This window comes from Miniopterus schreibersii (assembly GCF_964146895.1).
Source record: "Miniopterus schreibersii genome assembly, chromosome: 11".
Taxonomy (NCBI): domain Eukaryota; kingdom Metazoa; phylum Chordata; class Mammalia; order Chiroptera; family Miniopteridae; genus Miniopterus; species Miniopterus schreibersii.
In genome coordinates this window covers 3,650,054-3,666,397 of record NC_138111.1, presented here as the reverse complement: position 1 = coordinate 3,666,397, position 16,344 = coordinate 3,650,054, and the positions used below count along the sequence as shown (strand labels likewise).

Below are 16,344 nucleotides of genomic sequence, written 5' to 3'. Positions count from 1 at the left end.
ATTTGTGTCCCCTAGAAAAGTAGATTTAAGAAGCCAAGTTAGGAAGGGAGCGGTGATTAGCAGGAAGAAGTCATTTGAAAGTTCAGAGCCCACTTTCCCAAGTGGATTTAATTAATCATAGGATTCAGAGGTAAGACACTGAGTTGTCTACAAAATATTTCCTCCGGGTTATGGTGAAGAGCACACCCTAAGCCAAAGGAAGGGAGTGTGGCTTTAATACATTGTTACATTGATGAAAAGAAATGCCATTGAGAGCCTGGAAAGTGGAATGTCCCAGCTTCCTCTCGCTTTAAGGCTGACTCTGGTGCTTCCTGGTTGTCCCTGGGTAACCAGAGCATGGTGACCTGCCCCAGCAAGCGGAGCACTTGCAGCTGCAGCTGCACCTGGGTCTGTGGCTGGTTGTCTTGGACTAGCGGCTGTCCAGCACCTGCGTTCTTCAGACAGTACCTAAGTCACGTCACCTGTGTTGCTTTCCTCTACCTCCTTTTTTTTTTTATTCTTTGCTTGAAGTACTGTTATGTCTGTGGTTCTTAATTTCCTCTCCTCCTGGGGAATTTCCACTGTGCCAGGAGGCTCGGAGACAAAGGAGTGAGGCCACAAGAGTCACAAGAATGTCAGCTAACAACCCAAACTAAATGTAGGCTTTCTCAGTTTTCTAGGGGGCTTGTTTTTTAGGTAAAGTTTCTCCTTTCCACTTTATTTCATTATGTTAATGGCAAGATCATTGGGAGATTGTTGGCTGTTGACTCAGTTACGCTAACTCATGTTGCCAGTTTTTTGGCTGCTCCAGCCAAGATCTTGCGCCTCTGACAGCTTCTGCACTCTCTCCTTCCTCCTCTGTTTACGCAGCCCAATCTGTCACCCGGACAACGGGGGCCTGTACCCTGCTGATGGCTTTCCACACACGGCAATAATGACTTTTGGCAGGCCGGGAAGGCGGCAGAGGCGAATTCGCTTCGTCCCTTCCTCAGAGAGCCGCAGGCCCCCTCTCCCTGTTAGTAAAAGCACTTTGTGAGGTTCTTGGGTAAATAAATGAGTCATTTTAATCCAACTGACAGGCTGGCACCTGAGCAAGCTGCCTTCCATCTGTACTCCTCGGTCTCATGGAGGCGGCCAATTGTCAAGCCCGGGGCCTTCACGGCCTTACCACTGAGTGTCTTTCAGAACTGACTTTAGCGGTTCTTCTGCCCTAATTAGGTTGGAGGAGTGCAGTGGGGCTAGATCTAAATTCTCAGGGTGGGCAGAGACTGAGGCCTCTGCTGAGTTCAGCAGGTCAGGTCCTGGTGCCCTGTTGACAGCTCCCAGGAGCAGGGTCCTGCCTCTGGGGTCCTCTCCCCCGTGAGCAGAGGGGAGAGGCATTCACTTCACTGCCTGGTTGCCACCACCCCGGTTCTTTTTTTTCAATTCTCACCCGAGGATGTTTTTTCCGTTGCTTTTCGGAGAGAGTGGAAAGGAAAGGGGGAGAGCGACATCAATATGAGAGAGACACATTGATTGGTTGCCTCCTGCACACGCCCCGCCTGGGGCCAAGCCTGCAACTGAGGGTTGTGCCCTTGGCCCGAATCGAACCTGGGACCCCTTGTCCAAGCCTCTAACTATTGGGCCACATCAGCCAGGGCACTATCCCAGTTTTTTACCAGAAAGCGCAATACTTAGATTTGTATTTCGCAGTGTTTATATACATGGTTGCATTTGATCGTCACAATAACCTCAGGAGATAAATAGGGTAGGTCTTATAGCCATTTTTAGGTGTGTAAACTGAGGCTTGGGACTGAGTTGACTCCTCCAGATCTTATGGGTCCAGAAGGGCTACTGGAGTCCAGTCCTCTCTCTTCCTAGACCAGGAAGATTAGTCTCTATGGGCACTTAGGCTCAGAAGGGAAAGACGTACTTAAAGAAATAGCTGGAGTGAGTGACTTAGCTCACTGTGGTTGGCTGTCAGTGAGGTCTCCCCACCCCAACACAGGAAGTGGCACACAGGTTGTCATGAGCTAGGCCACCCAGGTGGGAGGCAGAACCTTGAAAAGTCAGAGAGAGAGGCTGGGGGCACTTCTAATTCAGCGCTTCAGCGCATTTGTACTCGAGGAGTTTCGTGAATGTCAGATGCTATATTAGAGTTTTTTGGTTGAACCTACTAAACTGATGAGCATTACATTTTCTGCAAAGCCTGTGTGTCTGTACAACTTGGGCAGCCCATTGTCTGCATGAATCTCCCACTGCAGAGCACATCAATAACATAAATAATTTCTTAAGAGCTTAGCATACTGGAGAAGCCATTGGTTTTTCTGAAGACTTGAGCCGTGGTTAGTGTAGAAAGCAGTTCCAATCCCCTCTTGCTAGAACTGAAGAGTATTCTCAAAGGCATTGCTTGGGACAGCAGCCTTCAGCTTCCAGGGCACGTGGCAGCTGTAGGAAAATACCTTGTGGGTGCTCTACACTTTTAGTACATTAAACTTCTGTCTAACGCTTCATGAAGGCAGCCTGGCCACCACTGGAAGGAGACCAGCCCATCCCAGGTGTCACCAGTGAAGGCTGACAAAGCCTGTCCTGCCTCAGTGCTCCTGGGTGAGTTGGATATGGCGGCACGGTGTCTTCCCTCAGTCCCGTCTCTGAGCCTGGGGGATATAGGGAACGATTGTTTTAATGTACTTCTTGCAGAAACTTTGCACAGGATTATTATTTTTCAAAAAAAGCTAATTATACCTATGAATCCTTAGTGGTACTTAAGAGTGAGGGGAGAGGGAGGAGGGCTGTTCTTGCAGAAGGATGCCAGCTCTCAAGTGGAAGGAAGGAAGGAATGCTAGACAGGAAGTCATGCCTCACAGCCATCAGCGTAACAGTTAAGACAGACAAGCAGAACCAACAGATGCTGAAACCACTGGGCAGAAGGATTTAGGAAACAGTTTCCAAGTTTCACTCCCCAGTTTACTTACTAATTACAAAGTGAAAGGCACCTTCCGATGGAGAGAGCTGGTGGGTGCGCCGGGAAGTACACACCGCCCTGATGTCATCTGCAGTACAGTTGGAGAAATGTGAGTCTGGGCTATTAGGAAATAATGTGATGCAACATTGAACTCCTCAGGGGTGATACAGTGTTGTGGTTGTGTAGGAGGATGTGCTTTTACTTAGGAGATGCGCACTAAAGTATTTAGGGGTCAAGTGTCATGATGTTTCCAGTGTACTTTAGGTGGTTCAGAAAAGCGTGGTTGGAGAGAGGAAAAGAGGAAGCAGACGTCCCAACGATCAGCATCAGTGAATCCAGGTGAAGGCAGATAAGTGGTCACTCTACTACTCTCCCAATTTTTCTGTAGGTTACATTTTTCTAAATAAAAATTCGGGGGGAAATATTCATTGTTAAAAGGAAAACAAAACAACCAGAAAAAAATGGAAGGAGAAAAGTAAAAGTCACCTAGTCCTCTGCCTGGAGATAACTCAGTGGCAGTGTGGCGACCCTTCCGGTGTTGGCTCTCAGTTTATCTGCAAGACACCTGTCCATCCCCCCACCTGAGTAATGTTTCGTTTAGATTTGGGTTTTTCACCTCCTTTTTTTCCTTGAATTTTTTGGTGGAAGAAACTAGACTGTTTGTCCCATTCTGGATTTGCCTAACTGTGTCCTCGTGATGGTGTTTCATTGCCCCTCTTTCCCCCTGTTTCCTATAAGCTGGTAGTTGGGTCTAGACCCCTAATTAGGCCCAGGTTTGAGGGGTTTGTTTTGGTGAGAATAGGTCATACTTTGCACTGCCTATTGCAGGACAGCCGATCATCTTTTTAGTTTTCAGACATTGACATCGTCTCAGAGCCAAAATTAAAAAGGCCCATTGGAGGAGGTCTAGCTTCCATCCTTTCCCTCCCCCATCTCTTCCTGTCCAAGTAACTGTTTTTATATAAACTTTGGGGGGGTTTCCCTTTATTATTTCTTTTAGAAATAAGGGCAAGTATATTATATTACCCTCGTTTCTTACACAAAAGTGCTATACACACTTGAAATATATCCTAGAGAGTCTCCATGTCAGTCCATAGGAATCGTCACTTTCATGGCTGTGGGGCGGGTGTCTTCATGTGAGATCCACTGTCTCCTGCTGAACGTGGGTGTTTTTTACCAGTTCTGCAGTCACAAACTGCTTACACGAATAGCTTTGTGTGTGAATCAGTTTGTATTTTTGCCAGTGTATCCTCAGGATGGAATTCAAGAAGTAAGATTGCTCTGGGTCAAAGGGCAAATACAAAGCACTTTTGCTGGATGGTACCAAATTCCCCACTATAGAGGTGTGTACTATTTTGCATTCCTACAACGGCGCATGGAAGGTACCGTGCCTTCTCTGGTGTCAGAGCAGTGTAATGTTATATGGCCTTGGAACAATAGTTGTTTTGAAGATCCGTCAAGATAACGCAGGTAAAATGCTCCACACAGTGTCTGATGTGCAGTAAGTGCCCGGGTAGTGTGGACTGGGGGTATTCTTGTTACTACTGTTAGCTTGAAGATGAATGCCAAGTGCAGATTTATTGCTGAAGACTGTAAGATTCCCATGTTCTCGTCTCTGACAGGATGGCCAGTGAGCAGAATCTTTGCTCTTTAGGTGGTGACCAGCCAAAAAGAAAAATGAAATTTCCATTGTTTTATTTATTTAAATTTTTAAATCCTCACCTGAGGATATTTTTTCCATTGCTTTTTTTGGAGGGTGGTGGTAGGGGGAGAGAGAGAGAAACATCAGTGTGAGAGAGACAAATCGATCAGCTGCCTCCCCACACGTGCCCCCACTGGATTGGGGAACAAGCCTGCAACCAGGGTATGTGCCCTTGCCCGGAATCGAGCCCAGACCCTTCAGTCCATAGGCTGATGCTCTAACCCCTGAGCCAAACTGGCCAGGGTAAACTCTCCATTGCTTTTATAGTTTCGCCTGTCTGGTTGTCTTTGGCCTGCGTTCTGATTTAGCTGTCAGAGAGGCAAGGCATCACTTGATCCTTGCTGCTCTGAGTCTGGTAAGCAAAGGCACAATAAATACTTTGCAGCCACCTCCACGAGGGAGTGCCTGGGGTGATCTTCCAGGAGCCCACCTCAACACTAGGTCGATCGCTTTGCTGATGGGTGCAGGATGGGGGTAATAACCCACAAATGCATTTGTCATAGAGTGGTTTACAGATAAAATGTAAAAGTACTGAGACACTGGATGTTTTCAGAATTCCTCCAAGGCACAACTGAGAACGACTTGTGAAAGATCTGGGCTGCCCTGCGGGTAACGATCTTGTGGGGAAGTGGTTGTGACCGCCTCACCCGTGGGTTCCGGAGCACTTCCCCTAGTCGGAACTTTGAACCACAAATGGACTGGGTGGCTTCCTGAGGCTGTCTGCAGACTGTGTGTGTGTGTGTGTGTGTGTGTGTGTGTGTGTGAGCGAGCCCTCGTTTGCATGAGATCATCAACGGATCTGTGACCTCGGAATGGTTCAGAAACTTGGTCCTAAGCCATATTCTCTTCTGTTTTGAAGGATGTTGCGGCTCGGGGCTTAGATCTCCCTCAAGTCACATGGATTGTTCAGGTAATTTTTTAGTTGTTAATGTGTGAGCTCGAGGCAGGAATATATGATCATGAGTAGATGCGTTGGCTCTAAGTAGAATAATTATTACCCTCCTGGGTGTTGCCCTGGTAACCAGGCAGCAGCCGGCCTTGTCTGCACAATTCTCCTGACAGCTTTCCTTAACTCAGCCCACCTAACTGCGGCAGCACAACAGCCAGACTGCAATCACAGGAGGAGGGGGCCAGCTCCCTGGCTCTCAGACTAATGCATGTCATACACAAAGTTTCAGCAATCTGAAAATAACAGGAATTACCCAGGCCCCTGGGAGGCCTCATTGTGTCCAGGAGGAGATGGCTCAGCTCTCCTGAGAGCCGTGTCCTGTACATTGACCTGCAGGGGGCAATTAAGTCCATGAGAGCATCTTATACAGACCGCTAGCCATAGACGCTTTGCCAGAGGGTACAGGTGTTAGTGCTAGAGCCTGGTGGCTTTAGTTTTGTTTTTTCTTTTCGTTAGCGTGCAGAACGGTATTTTTAAGCCTTCCGAGTGCGGGCCAGGGGACAGATGCCTTGTTTTCGTGAGTCATGGTTTATTCACATTCTAGTGCAGCCACATGCCTGTCGCTGGCTGGGAAATCTGCTCTGCGCACCGCAGGTGACCACTTTGCGACTAGAATCAGTGTCGTCTTTCCTGCTGGCACAGAGCGAGTTAAAGAGGAGGAGGCAAGGGCAATTTGTGTGGGAGGCTAGGCGCAGAGTCGATCATCTGGAGCTTTGTATTCTGAGTACTGTTGGGCCTAGTGTGCCTGGCTTCCAGTGTATTGTAATCACTTTTGCCCTCTGATCTTTCATTCATGTAGCAGCGGAGGGATAAAGGAAGAACGAATACCTGGTCAATTAGTTATGATGGTGAAGTTCTTGCCTTAGACAACATCTAAGGCTGTGGATGATTATTCTGCTGAGTTATAGAATTGCCCTTTCCCTGATTCAGGAATGCTGTCCGTGGGAGCAAGAGCATGTCCCTATGGGAAGGCAGCTCTGCTGGGACAGAGGGAGCTGCAGCCAGGAGGTGGGGACCAGCTCCTGGTGACCCAGCCACAGAGCTGACTTCTGGTCAGGGTATTCAGCCCCTTGCTCCTTACCCTGTCCAGTGTCCTCTGTGGCCTCACCCCCACTGCTTGTCTGTCAGGGAAGTAGGCCAAAGTCATGTGGTCATCTGCAGAAGTTTGCCCCCACCTGCCTACGTTTTCACCTTGCATAGTCACCTCAGTGAAAAGATGCAAACAGGAAATTGAAGAGACCTGTGGAGAGGTAAAATTAGAAATGAGATATTGGGATGAGACGACATCTCGTTTATCTCACACTTGGCCACTGTTCACGTTTGCGTGTCAGAGCCTTGTTATTTCCAATGAAGCAGGAGTTTCAGGGTTGAGTGACTTCTCCTTGTGATTGTGTTAGGGTAACCATAGCACCAGGATTTAATTCCTGGGATACCTGGAGGCAGGTGAGGGGTATTGCACTTCCAATTAACGGCAGCCCCTTGATCTGTGAATGCCTCCGTTTCTGTTACCCCTTTTAGTACAACGCTCCATCTTCACCCGAAGAATACATCCACCGGGTTGGGAGAACCGCCCGCATCGGCTGCCGCGGGAGCAGCCTGCTCTTCCTGGTTCCTTCGGAGGCAGAATATGTCAGCTCGCTGGCTTCTCACAAAATCAAGTGAGTCAGAAACCTGAACGGGCTTCGGCTGATCTCACCTAATTAACTTTCTGTCGCTTCTTATAGTGGCTGGGCCTTGTAAGCTGACGAAGAGCCATTAACCCTTGTGATCCCTAAATGAGTCCCAGAATAGCCAGTGGCAACAACTAAAACCCTTAATGCCATCAGCACATGACAGCTTTCATTGCAGTGCGAGACTAAGTCATAGGGCGATCTGTCGCACTCCGTGTTGCTTGCACAGGGGCCCGTTTCGTTTCTCTCATAGCCAGATTCATGAAGATCTTTCCTAGTCACAATTTTTATTTCTTGCAATTAATGTTTTGTTCCTTTAAAGTTGGTTTATTTTTGAAAAATATAATACTTTTTACTCATCACACAACTCCCCTTCCCTCCGGAAAGCAAACCCAGGAGAAAGTGATTGGGGTTTGCGCACACCCACAGGCGGCTTCAGCCAGCTGTCACCTTGTCAGCCTGGTCAGGTGCCGATGCCTCCCGATCCCGTGTAAAGCCCCCAGTTCTGGCCCTTGTCACAGCACAGAGGACTAAGTAGCATGGAAGCTGAGTCAGGGGCTTCCATCAGACTCCGACCTCACTTAGGAAAGACAAAGGAAGCGAATAACAGTGAGAGCAGCTCTCCAGGGGTCGTTCCAACGTGAGCAGAGAGAATTCACAGTGGCCCCAGAAATGCATTGTTGTCCTATTTCCCACAAAATCTCTGGCCCTGACATAACAAGATCTCCTAGCAGGCTTCTGCAGGCATGCTGTTTTTCACCCTAGCCCACGTTCCAGAACTTCTGCTTGGACATAGCACAGCTGTGCACAAAGGGTCCTGGAGGCCCCGGAAGAGCTGTGTCTGCTGGTGGTTGCTTGGGTGCCCTGAGAGCTCACGCTGTAACACCAGCCGCAACTGGGCTGTGCAGCTGAGCGTGGGGTCTCACTTCCTGGTGCTTCCCTTTGCCCTGGCCTGTGCTCTCTGTAAAGCATCAGGCTCTCCCCTGGGAAATCATTGCAGCCCACATGGGAACCTGCTGTGGGCGACTGAGTGCAGACCACCCAGTGGGAGAGAGGGATGTGTATGGCCGTGCCCACCAGTACCTGCCGGGTTCTGCTCTCACCGTGCTCAGCTCTCTTTCAGGGCTGCTGGTGTGAACTTTCATGGACTGTGGCTTATTCAGGAAATGTGCCTGACCTCCTTAATACAGTTTTTCAGTTGAGAGGGTGTTTTTATTTGTTTCAGGAAGATGTGCATATTTTATCTTGCTTAATAGAGAAATGTCATGTGGACCAATCATTTGTCACTGAGAGCTTAATCGTAGACTTGCGGAGGAAGTTCAGAAGGATAGACAAGGAAATACTAAGAGGAAGAGAGTTTAGTCTTTTGTGGAGAGAAAATACCAGCTGGTGTAAGGACATTCATTTAAGGGGAAAGAGTCCTGTAGGGTCCAACCTCGCTGGTTTCTGCCCCAAAAAGCCACTTATGGAAGTGCTTTTTCCTGGAGCACAGACTGCTTCCTGGGCTAGTGGGAACGACCTCGGTAACTTTCAGACCTGAGTTCTGGTCTACAGCCCAGCGCTCTGCTTCTGGTCTGTTTGAGGTAGGCTGTATTGTATGTTGAATAAGTATAGACTGTTCTTTGACTTAATACAAATAAATCTTCTAAGAACTAACGGCAGAATGCACTGTGGAAAGAAGCAGACTTGAACATTTTATGAATCCAAAAGGTATTCCTAAATGTTTATTTTTTTAAAAGTTTAATGTATTGATTTTAGAGAGAGGAGGAGAGAGAGACAGAGAACTATCGATTTATTGCTCCACTTATTTGTGCATCATTGGTTGCTGCTTGTATGTGCCCTGACCAGGGATCAAACCCCCAACCTTGGAGTATCTGAACAACACTAACCAACTGAACTACCTGGCCAGGTTGGAACTCCTAAATGTTCTTTAAAAATTAAAAAGGAGAAAGAATATATGTATATTTTGTGCCAAGAATCTGAGAGCCAGGCAGCGGGATGCTGGGATGGCTGATGAATTACAGGAAAGATTCGGGACAGCAGCAAGGGCCCTCACACTCCTTGCTGCCTGCCTCACACTCTGCACCATGCAACTTGCCCTGACAATTCGATTTAGCAGACGGGGCAAGAGACAGGTGCCGTGGGCCGCTTCCGCCCCTGTCTGAATGCTCAGGACTATTTCTACATCCTTTTGACTTCTTTGTATTTGCCAGCTCCTTCAGTTTCCCTACTTCTCCTTTAAATGTGTTTCTAATGAAAGTCATCATTGGTTTATTAAAATGTAAATACTTCATCAGAATGCGTGTTTCTTAGATCAGGCATGAGACAGTTCCCTGAATTTATTTATTTATCTGCTTCTTTTCTTAGTAAGGTGGGCAGTTCAGATCTGTTGCTAGAAACATAAGTAAGAAGAGCAGCTTCACTTTGTTCCTCAGAAGGAAAGGTTTCTGAGACCAGGAGGAAGGCCCTTTCAAACTGGAAGTCACTCTGGTGCACACTCAGCCCTGTTCGCAGAGGGCCAGTGGTCCCCCGCCTTGTCATGCGGACACACTGCAGAGCAGCAGGCCTGGCAGGAATGTCAGCATTGCCGTGCACTGGAAAAGCTGGCTTTTCTGTGGCATATTTAGTTCTTTGTATCCCTGACTGAAGGGCATTCTTGGCTCTTCTTTCTCCCTGTTTGAGATTTGACCCCATGTTCTCATGTTTCTTTTAATTTCTATTTCTCCTTTATTTTTCCACAAGAAAGAAAGGGATGAATGGAGGCAAGTTGAGTAGACAAAGGGAAAGATGGGATTGGGCTGTGTTTTCACCTCCTTCAGACATCCAGGCATAAATAAGAGGCAAATTCAAAGCCATAACCTTTCTCTCTTGTATGAAAAATAGATTTTCCAAGAAATCATGAGCATTTTCCCCAGCTCCTTCCTCCAATACGTACTCCGCCTTCCTGGCTGACTCTCTCTGCTATACAAAGATTTCACGTATCCGTGGGGCCTGGAGCTGCAGCAGAGGGGGCTGCAGGCTGGGGCGTGCAGGGAAGCGGTGACACATTTCAGGTAAATAGCTGTCAGAGACATGACATTTTCATTCATGGCTTTGGCAGAGTAACCTTTAGGGGAAAGGGGGAGCGTTGCCTGGTCCCACAGAAGAGATTGCTCTTGGTATGCTAATCTGCCATTACATTTTTGAAAAACAACATACAAGAAAATTATTTATCTTTTTGTGATCTGTTTTTCTCCCCCAGCACTCCCCCTTCCCTTTACTTCCTCCCTGGGATGCGTCGTCAGCCACTCCATTTCCTTTAGTCTCTCACATGTGATGCACGCACTTCCCACGCTCTAGTGCTGTGGACTTTACTGCCCGGCAGGTCAGACAGCTCTGTTCAGCTCCTGATGGCTCTGGTCACGACCAAAGCCCAAATTCTGCTTTCAGCCGTTTGCACACAGCTCTAGATTCATCAGAGAGCACTGGTCCTCACCCTTAGTAATTAAGAGACAAGAGTCATGAAGATCCTTCAGGGTGGATTGGAAGTGGGTTCTGGGGTACAGACACCAGGTGGTGGGCCCCAGTTCACCTTTACTGGCTTATTCCCCCCAACAGTTAAGGATCTTTAGCTTACCCGCCACCCCCATGCCTTTCCTAAGTCCAAAACAGAAGGAACTATCTGAGATGTTTTTATCTCGTCATCTGCTCGTCAGGGTAATACATCAATAACCACACCTACTTACTTAGTATTTGAGGTTTCATAAGAAATAATGACATTTGCCCTGGCCGGGGAGCACATTGGGTTAGAGCATCATCCCAGTACGCCAGGGTGTGGGTTTGATCCCCAGTCAGGGCACATGCAAGAATCAGCTGATGAACGCATAAATAAGTGGAGCAGCAAATCGATGTTTCTGTATGTATCTCTCTCTCTTTCTCTCAAATATTTTTGAAAAAAAGAAAAACAAACACAAAAAAAAGAAATAATGACATGATCCTTATGCAGGAAATTATAAATGCAACCCACTTAATATTCACCCAGGAGGAAGGAACTTGTTGGAAATATTCCCCACCTGCCCCTGTAATATCATGAGGTCCCCTTCCTTCCAGGTTCCTGAAGGGTTAGGAGCATAGTCCCTTTCCTGGGAAGTACTGCTCCTGCTTTATGCCTGGCTTGAGAATAGGCCAGCGTGGATGACTTGAGAGAACGAGAAGTTTATCTTGCTCTGCCCTTTCTTTTACAGCGTTTCTGAGATGAAGATGGATGATATTTTGTCTGTCCTGACAAGGGATGATACTTTTCAAGGGAGACGATGCGGAAACCAGGTGAGTTTTATTATTGTGTTTGCTGCTAACAGATGTGACTCACTTCTCAACTTGGGGTAGTGGAGATTTTGTTACCGACAGTTGTTTCCTGTCAGGTAAAGTGCATATTGGAGAACCAGGAACATTAGATGAGGCCAGATCTGATTGTGTCTTTTCTCTCTGTTGCTTCTGGGTGTGCTTGCTGGTCTCATCCAGTGAATGGACCATGGTCTGTCCTGGAAGTCTGCCAGGCGGCAGCAGGCTTCCCAAAACCAGGCCACTCTAGGCTGGACGCGTCTGCAGTGTTCCCCACTCAGCCTGGTGGACCCTCTCCAGATTGTCACCAAGGACAACTGACTAGACTGTGTCCACCCAAGACAGCACGTCTCTTTTCAGAGACACTTAGCTCATCCATTTGTTTAATGTGTGCTGTACACAAAGTAAAGTGTGAGCGTGTGTATGTGTGGTGTTGCTGTTTGTAATTTTGTCTATGAAATATTAAGTTTTTGGATATTTTACATTTATTTTCTTATGCCTGAGGATAGACTGGAAAATCAGAGCCAAATAGACCAAGCTTAAGAATTTCTTTTATCTGTTAGTATGTGTGTTTATTTAGATCAATATCCTCCCCAGAGCAGGGACTTGATTTGATTGGCCCTGACTTAAGTTCTCTTGGTCCAGAGAATACGTAAGGAAAGGGGAGGAAATAGTACAGTGTCTGTCACCTCTCCATGTTCTGGACTCGGGACTATGCGAGGCTCTTCACAGGCTGGGTCCAATTTAATCCACCCACTTTATAGATGAGGAAACTTGAGTCTACAGAGGTGAAGGGGTATTGACGGGCACACTAGTTATGCATCCTGGGATGTGAGCGCAAGCAATCTAAATTCAAAGCACACAATCTGTACACCAATATGCCTCCCCTGGAGCTGGTTGAGGTGTGCAGAGTGGGCAGGAGCATGGCCTCAGGCTCACTCCTGGTCCCTTCCCGGTGGTGTGGCTTTGAGACTGCCTGGGCCTTCCTTGTCCTCAGTTTCTTCATGTGTAAAGTCGAGATAACGGTAGTGTTCTCTCCTGCAGACACTGCAGGATGGAATAAGAAGTAACCCAGAGCCCAGCACAGGTAGCAAAGGGCATTGTGTTGATATTGCCGCTGTTCTAATTGTTATCATTATTGTCACATCAGTTAGTAGATGTGGAGCTAGAGCCCGCTTGGTGACACATAGCCTTCTGCTGTAGCACCACGAGAGAAATGCCAGCATCTGCCTGCTCCTCAGAAACAGCAGTAGGACCACAGCTGAGACAGGAAGGGTCACTCAGTCCACTCCTTACTGAGACACTCCAGCCCAGCCTTGGTGTCGGTGTCCACCCTGGGTCATGCTGTGTATCCTTGGGGCCTCCTGAAGGACATTCCTGGAGGAGGAGGAGTGGTGCAGCTGCGGCTCCTCTGCTCCTTAGGAGCAAGCGGACCATTTTCTAACATCTGCCCTCTGGGGCCTTGCAGCCTTGGTTTTCCTCTTAGAGCCTTTGCCTTGGACTGAGGCCAGCTCTGAAGCCTTGCTGGGCCCAGAGGCTGAGGCCCAGGGTCACACACACTAGGGTTTAAGTACTTTCTTCACAGCTTGTGGTTCTGCATTGTGGGCCAGTTAGCCTCTCCCAGCCTCAGTCTTCCCATCTGTAAAATGGGGAGAACCGGAGTGCCTGTCTTGTAGGGTGGTTGGGAGGTTTAAATGAGATGAGGCATAAAGCACTCTGTAAACCCTGCACACCGTGGAAGTTCGTCCTAGGCCCGGGCCCCTGCCTTGATGGCACAGAATGAATAGAGTGTTTTGATATTTTTAAGGTTTGGTGATCTTTGTTTTTAAAGAGAAAAAGTGTTAAACAAGGGTGGGCTTTCAACTACACCAAAACACCCAGTTAACTTAGAAAACTAAGTTAATCATACTGGGTTCTAGGTGTCATGTTGATGAAAATCTCACTCGTTTGACCTCATGTAACTTGAATTAAGAGGATGAACAACTAAACTCAATCAACAATATTACTAATTGTCACAGCCTGAGAGTGTTTTGTGCATGACCCATGTGAGTAGTAGAAGGAATATAGTAGATGTGGGGTCCAGCTTTTAGTTCTGTTTCCTGTAGGAAGTGCAGCAGCTCTCGTGGGCTGCTTTCCTCTGGGGCAGCTCTAAAACACAAGCCAGTGCTGGGCATGTAGGAATAGGCCCAGTGGACGGGCCTTTCCCGCGCACAGCCGGGCGCCTCATTAGATGCCCTCCCCACCCGCTGGGTAAAGCCTGTTGTAAATGTCCCTTTGGCACGTATGTTTTTGGGCTCCTATGAACAGAAAGCAGGCGAGTGAAGCATCTGTAAAATGTATATTTCATATTTAGGTACATAAAATATATATAGCTATGCCTGGGTGTGTGACTGTTCATCCACCTACAAAGAGAATAAATTTGATCTTTCAACTTTACTGGGACGCACTCAGAAGTTTCTAGGGATTTGGGGGGTAAAACTCAGGTTGCCAATAAAGTGATTAAAACAAAATCCTTCCATTTAGTTTTAAAATACTTTAGAAGTTGGCAATATCAAGACATGCTTCCCTCAGAAAAGCCACTCTCCCCCCCACACTGCTACCACTTAAAACTTTTTACAATGACAATAATTGGTCGTAGTTATCATAAACTCCTCTGTTGCCTCTTGATACGTGTGGGATTGTTATCTTAAACACATACACGCATGCAAACATGTTTTCCCTGGAGTTCTTTTGTCCTGTGAAATATGCCTGTAAACTTATCCTAACAAAAAGCTGTTGCTGGTATCTCAAGACACTGAAATTAAAATCCCTAGCCCCTTGCCTCAGTGCCCTTTGATCGTCTGGTCTTTCCAAGACCAGTCCGGTCTTTCAGGCAGAGAGTGCCGAGTGCAGGCTTTGGAAATGTATGTTTCCAGCCTGCCTGTGGTCCTCTAGGTGCTGGTTGGCTTCATTAGCCAGTGCTGAATCTGTGTGTCTTTGAGGGTGCGAGAGCCGGTCCTGTGGGGGCTCACGTGCCCGCAGGGGCTTGACCCTCTCTCATTATGGGAGCAGTTTACCTGTCTGGGGCTGAGCTGGTACTGCGTCACTCTGCCCCTCTGTCTTTGGTTTAAATTTAGACTGTCCTCCCCAGAAGTCAACTAAAAAATGCCTCATTCATTCTCAAGAGGGGCAATTTTAAAATAAAGTATTTCTGGAAACGGGTGAGGGTAGTAAGACACTTTTTCTCAAGGATATTATATTTTCTGCCATTAACTTTTTCTCCTATTTTCCTGAAGCTGACCTCACTTCAGACGTGTGAACCTAGTTTTAAGGCCTTTTTCTACGTATTCCACCTGTACACACACTTGCATTTTTTATACGTGTATATATGTAATTTTTTTTGGCTGGGAAGAAAAGATGCCTCATTTTGAAACCTAAAGGGGGGAATAAGAAAAGCCCTTTGTAATATATTGCCATATTATCAGTAAATCCCCTGACAGTTGTGTCACAGAAGCAAGTCACCTGTCACTTAAGCTTGAGGTCTCTTTAATTTTCTCCTGGAATTCGCACCAGGCTGTCTTTAATTTGAGGCCTTTATTGGAATTCTGAAACCTCTCTGCCTCCCTGGCTCTCAGATCTATTCTGAGAGCTGTTACAGAATGTATACAATAACCAACAGAGGGATTCGAGAGGGCTGGCGCTCTGTTTATTTAACACTCTAGAGGGATTTTTGTGCTTAGTCGGTCCTGGCTGCCCGGCTTTCAATATCGCTTTGACAGCCATTCTGCCCTTCTCATTAATTTTAAACAGTTAAAACACAGGAAAAAGAGGGAAAAGTTTTCATTATTAAAGTGCTTTACTTTTTAATAACAGAGGATTCTGTCCGCCAGGGGAAAGGGCATCCTCGCTAATTTCACATTCGTATTTTTTAAAAAAACTCGAGGAAGGTGACAGTCGCACTGCGGAGGTGGCTTAACGAAAGGAGGGCAGCACAGAAAGTTTGCATTTCACATCAGTTAAGAGGGTGAAAAAATCCTTGTTAATGACAACAGCAAATGTCCACTTTCGTAACACAGCTCCAGAATGACTTTTCTCTTGACATCTGAGTGGAGCATACCCTTAGGGGGACCGTGTACTGTGAAATCAGCTTGGCTGTCATCAGCCAAACAGGTAGTAGGAATGATTTGACTAAACCAAAAACATTTTCAGGGTGTTCAGTCTCTCTTAATACAGAGATGAATGTCGATTCCCAAGAATGGGGCTTTTTCTTCTCTCCCTTTGTTCTTCCTCTGACAGCTCTCAAGAGTGAGCGACACGGTAGTCAGGGTCAGGCACGGCAGCCAGGCCAGGCGCTGGGCTTCGCTGGTTTTTGTGGTGACTCACGGAGGGGGGGGGGGGGGCAGGAGAGGCTTGATAGCACCATTCAGAGTGAACGTATCAGCCAGATGGGCTGCAGAGCGTGTTCTTTAGCCTCTCAGTTTCACCTTCAAGCATTCATGTTTGTTTTAAGATAGTATAAGGAACAAAAACCACTTGTTTGGGGGAGGTGTGCTATAAAGAATAGAAATCTTTTCTCTGCAGTGGTTAAAGTTTGAAAAGAAAATGCTGTTTTATTAACCCGTCCCCTCTGTAGGGTCTTTCAGTGCATACAGGTGTGGCTTCTTATAGGGGATGGTTTGCTGGAACAGCCCATATCTTGATAGGTTCCTGGGAACTCAGCACAGTGTTTCTGGGCTGTAAGAATGAATCTGCACCAGCCTGGGAATGAGGAGACATGCTCTGAAATCCCAGGGTGGGCCGA

General features: G+C 47.1%; 1 protein-coding gene across 1 annotated transcript in view; it reads left to right on the top strand.

Moving 5' to 3' along the window:
- The window catches only part of DDX31 (DEAD-box helicase 31), a 63,406-nt gene that overhangs the window by 24,189 nt on the left and 22,873 nt on the right, over window positions 1-16,344 (top strand). The window contains exons 15-17 of the mRNA XM_081152312.1: window positions 5,485-5,535; window positions 7,093-7,232; window positions 11,468-11,549. Coding sequence (XP_081008438.1) covers window positions 5,485-5,535; window positions 7,093-7,232; window positions 11,468-11,549 — 273 coding nt within the window. The remainder of the gene's footprint in view (window positions 1-5,484; window positions 5,536-7,092; window positions 7,233-11,467; window positions 11,550-16,344) is intronic.